The sequence below is a fragment of the Octopus bimaculoides genome, chromosome 1 (genome assembly GCF_001194135.2).
Source record: "Octopus bimaculoides isolate UCB-OBI-ISO-001 chromosome 1, ASM119413v2, whole genome shotgun sequence".
Taxonomy (NCBI): Eukaryota; Metazoa; Mollusca; class Cephalopoda; order Octopoda; family Octopodidae; genus Octopus; species Octopus bimaculoides.
In genome coordinates, this window is record NC_068981.1 from 131654117 (window position 1) to 131658673 (window position 4557).

The 4557-nt window shown below is 40.8% G+C and overlaps 1 protein-coding gene across 3 annotated transcripts in view; it reads right to left on the reverse strand.

Moving 5' to 3' along the window:
* Nucleotides 1-4557, reverse strand: part of LOC106882636 (VPS9 domain-containing protein 1) — a 61716-nt gene that overhangs the window by 19099 nt on the left and 38060 nt on the right. For all 3 annotated transcript variants that reach the window (XM_014933379.2, XM_052970688.1, XM_052970695.1), the window contains one exon: nucleotides 1603-1655. In XM_014933379.2, the coding sequence (XP_014788865.1) occupies nucleotides 1603-1655 (53 nt within the window). The remainder of the gene's footprint in view (nucleotides 1-1602; nucleotides 1656-4557) is intronic.

A 4557-nucleotide genomic window follows, 5' to 3' on the forward strand; every position in this document is an offset into this window, starting at 1 on the left:
AGGTCTTCCTGGGCCTACCTCTTCCACGGGTTCCCTCAACTGTTAGGGAGTGGCACTTTTTCACGCAGCTATCCTCATTCATTCTCACCACATGTCCAAACCAGCGCAATCGTCTCTCTTGCACACCACTACTGACGCTTCTTATGTTCAGCTTTTCTCTCAAGATACTTACACTCTGACGGGTATGCAAATTTACATTACACATCCAGCGGAGCATACTGGCTTCATTCCTTGCGAGCTTACGCATGTCCTCAGCAGTCACAGCCCATGTTTCACTGCCATGTAGCATGGCTGTTCGTACACATGCGTCATACAGTCTGCCTTTTACCCTGAGTGAGAGTCCCTTTGTCGCCAGCAGAGGTAAGAGCTCTAAATAAATTATCGGATTGTCAATAGTATCTCTCTACTTAATTTATCATCATATATATGTATATACAGGATTATTCAAAAATAATGAACCATTTTCATTATGCAATATTTTAATAAGGAAAAGCAATAGAAAACTCCAGCTAAGTCACAAGTATTTACTCACAATCAACTTTTATTTCCTGTCTGACAAATGTTCAATGTGGCCACCACCTGCAACACAGGCAACATCAATGTGATAAGAGAATTCCTCCCAGATGTGTATCAGGATATCAAAAGCAAATTCATTATGGAACTAAATAAATTTGCTTTGCTTGAGGCGATTCCAGAAGATATTGACATAGAAGGGAAATGGAAAAACTTCGATAAAGCATTCAACCAGAGAGCCAAAGAAGTACTCAATGGATCGTGATATGCTGACATGTCTCTGGGAGGAATTCTCTTATCGCATTGGTGTTGCCCGTGCTGCAGGTGGTGGTCACATTGAACACTTGTAAAACAGGAAATAAAAGTTGATTGTGAATAAATACTTGTGACTTAGCTGGAGTTTTCTATTGCTTTTCCTTATCAAAATATTGTGTAATCAAATCGGTTCATTCTTTTTGAATAACCCTGTATATATATATATCTATGTACGTGTGTGTATTCGTCCCCCCACCAACGCTTAACAATGGACACTAGTGTGTTTACATCCCCATAACTTAGCAGTTCAACAAAAGAGACTGATAGAATAAGTACCAGGCTTATAAAATGTAAGTACTGGGGTTGATACATTCAATTAAAAATTCTTCAAGGTGGTGACCCAGCATGGCCCCAGTCTAATGACTAAAACAAGTAACAGATAAAAGATATGTCATGTTTATTGAGGTCATGTGACTTGCAGGAAATACCAATTCTATTTTTTGGTAGATATTTAATATCATTACTGGAATAAGCATGAAATTTTGCAGTTAAAAAGTTAATGCATTTAGAAAATGTATGAACACCAAAGTTTCTTGTCTCTCTGTACCAAATGATTTCAGGTTTGTGATGTAAGAAACCAATATTTAATACATTTTCAAGGTGGTAAAAAGAAATGTTCTATTCTTAATAAACCAAAAAGGTGATCCAATTTGCATCCCAAGTTAGAACTACTTAACTTTTAGAGGGAAAAATTAATGCAAAAACTTTGCACTTCCTAAATCTAGAGTTACATTCCAGCAAAAGAAATCTTAATCAGTCAATGAAGTATCTTACCATGTAGCTTCTTTTTCCAAGCGTTTCTGTCGTTCATTCATTTTCTTTGCAAGCTAATCCACGTTAAGATCAACAGCAATATTGAACAAGAAGAAATGGCTTAATCCTAAAACATTCAACTAATGCACAAGTCCAGAAAGCCATGTAGTAATCAAAATTTTTCTCAACCATGTATATATTTACAAAAAAAATTAAATAAGTTCAAATCTTTTTTATAAATTTTAAACCCTTACTTTTCACATCAATGACAGGATTGTGAATAAGGCCTATAGCAATAGATTTATGATTAGAATAGTTCTCAGCTATAGCTGTTATGACAGCCATCAATATCTATGGATTATCAGATACTGATTTCATCAAAAGCAACATATATTTAAAGTATAACACTCCTAATGTAAGAAACTAAAGCCTGGAAGTGTGGTGGTAGCAGGGGACTGTATCATACAGCCAAAAGGCAAGCTAGGGGACAGGTTGACTTAGTCAGAGGGGAAGCAGGAAAGAAGAGATTAGCCAATGTTCTGCATCATGAGGATCAGAGACTTGAAGTGTTCCGAGTTGCAAGACAGTGTGTGAGAGAAAATTGCGATGTCAAAGGAGAGAAATGTGTTCACATGGATGATGGCTCACTTGCATTTTATGATGCTGCAAAGAAAGAGACTTGGAGATACCACTATGAAAGATTGCTAAATGAAGAGAATGAATGGGAGAAAGAGAGTCTGGTAAATGTTGACCAACTAAGGGACCAGCTATCTGACTTGACGGTACCTTGGTAGATAAAGCAATTAAGGATATGAAGACAGCGAAAGCCCCCGGTCTATCAGGAATCACAGCTGAGATGCTTAAAATATCTGACGGTGTAGGCTATGGTCTAGTCACCCATATAGTTAATCACGTGATACACAAAGGAGTCATACACAATGACTGGTGTAGCAGCACCAAAGTCAACTGATACAAAGGTAAAGTTGATGTCTTAGATAGAAATAACTACAGGGGTATCAAATTATTGGATCAGGTGATGAAAGCCACAGAGAGAGTCATAGCCCAACTAATTAGGAAGGAGAGTCAGTTTAGATGAGATGCAGTTTGGGTTTGTGCTAAGGAGAAGCACCACTGATGCTATATTTCTGGTAAGACAGCTGCAGAAGAAATACCTAGCCAAAGATAAACCTCTGTACTTGGCTTTTGCTGACATGGAGAATGTCTTTGACAGGGTACCCCAATCCTTTATCTGATGGTCAATGCAGAAACTAGGGATAGATGAGTGGTTGGTGACAGCTGCATAAACCATGTACAGGGATGCTGTCAGTAAGGTGAGGGCTGACAACAAATATAGTGAAGAATTCAGGATACAACTAGGAGTTCACTAACGATCAGTCCTCAGTCCCCTCTTGTTCATCAGAGTCCTCCCAGTGATAACAGAGGAATTCAAGACAGGCTGCTCTTGAGAGCTCCTCTATGCTGATGACCTTGCTCTTATAGCTGACTCACTACCAGAACTAGAGAAGTTTCAGGTGTGAATGCAAGGTCTAGAATCGAAGGGCCTTAGAGTTAACCTAGCAAAAACCAAAGTCTTAGTATGTAGGAAGGTGGACAAATCACAAATCCCTTCAGGTAGATGGCCCTGCTTGATCTGTAGAGAAGGCGTAGGTAGAAATCCAGTGTAAGCTATGGACACAAAAGAGATGCAACAACATCAGGGGAAGGTTAACAGGGAAGATAGTTTTTGTGTGTGGAAGGTGCACAGGTACAATAAACATCAAAAATGTACAGAAAATAGATTCCATCATATGCCAAGGGGGAAAACTAAAAGTAGTCGGTAGTTTCTGTTACCTAGGTGACCAAGTCAGTAGAGTGGGCTGCTCTGAGAGTGTAGCTGCTAGAATAGGCTGGGCAAAGTTCAGAGAGCTCCAGCCTCTGCTGGTAACAAAGGGCCTCTTACTCAGAGTGAAAGGCAGACTGTATGATGCTTGTATGCAAACAGCCATGTTACACGGCAGTGAAACATGGGCTGTGACAGCCAAGGACATGTGTAGGCTTGAAAGAAGTGAAGCCAGTATGCTTCGCTGGATGTCCAATGTCAGTGTGCATGCACAACAGAGTGTAAGCGTCCTGAGAGAAAAGTTGAACATAAGAACTATCAGATGTGGTGTGCACGAGAGACAACTGCACTGGTATGGTCATGAGATGTGTATGGATGAGGACAGCTGTGTGAAGAAGTGTCACACTCTAACGGAAGAGGGAATCTGTGGAAGAGGTAGACCCAGGAAGACATGGAATGAGGTGGTGAAGCATGATCTTTGAATGTTGGGTCTCATAGAGGCAATGACAAGGGACTGAGACCTTTGGAGATATGTCATGCTTAAGAAGATCCAGCAAGCTTAGTGATATCATAGTCATGGACAATGCCAGTGTCATGTAAGTGGCCCATTAAAAGCACCCTTCAATTGTTGGGCAATATGCTGTGCTTGTGAAGACCTGTCAAACTGAGTGAAATCAAAGTCATGGCCAATGCCAGTGCTGTCTGACTGGCACTCATGCTGGTAACACGTAAAAAGCACCATTCAAACGTTGGGCCTCATGGGGCAGTGACATCAAACCAAGTGAGATCATAGTTGTGGCCAATGCCAATGTCATGTAACTGGCCCATTAAAAGCACCCTTCAATTATTGGGTGATATGCTGTGCATGTGAAGACTTGTTGAACTGAGTGAAATCGTAGTAGTGGCCGATGCCAGTGTTGTCTGACAGGCACCCATGCCGGTGGCAGGTAAAAAGAACCATTCAAGCATTGGATTTCATGGAGGCAGTGACAGGTGACCAAGACCTTTGGCAATATACTGTGCTTGTATAGACCGTAGTGAGACCGTAGTCATGGCTGATGCCGGTGTCAGGTCAGTGGTACCCATGCCAGTGGTACGTAAAAATTACCCACTACACTCTCAGAGTAGTTGGCATT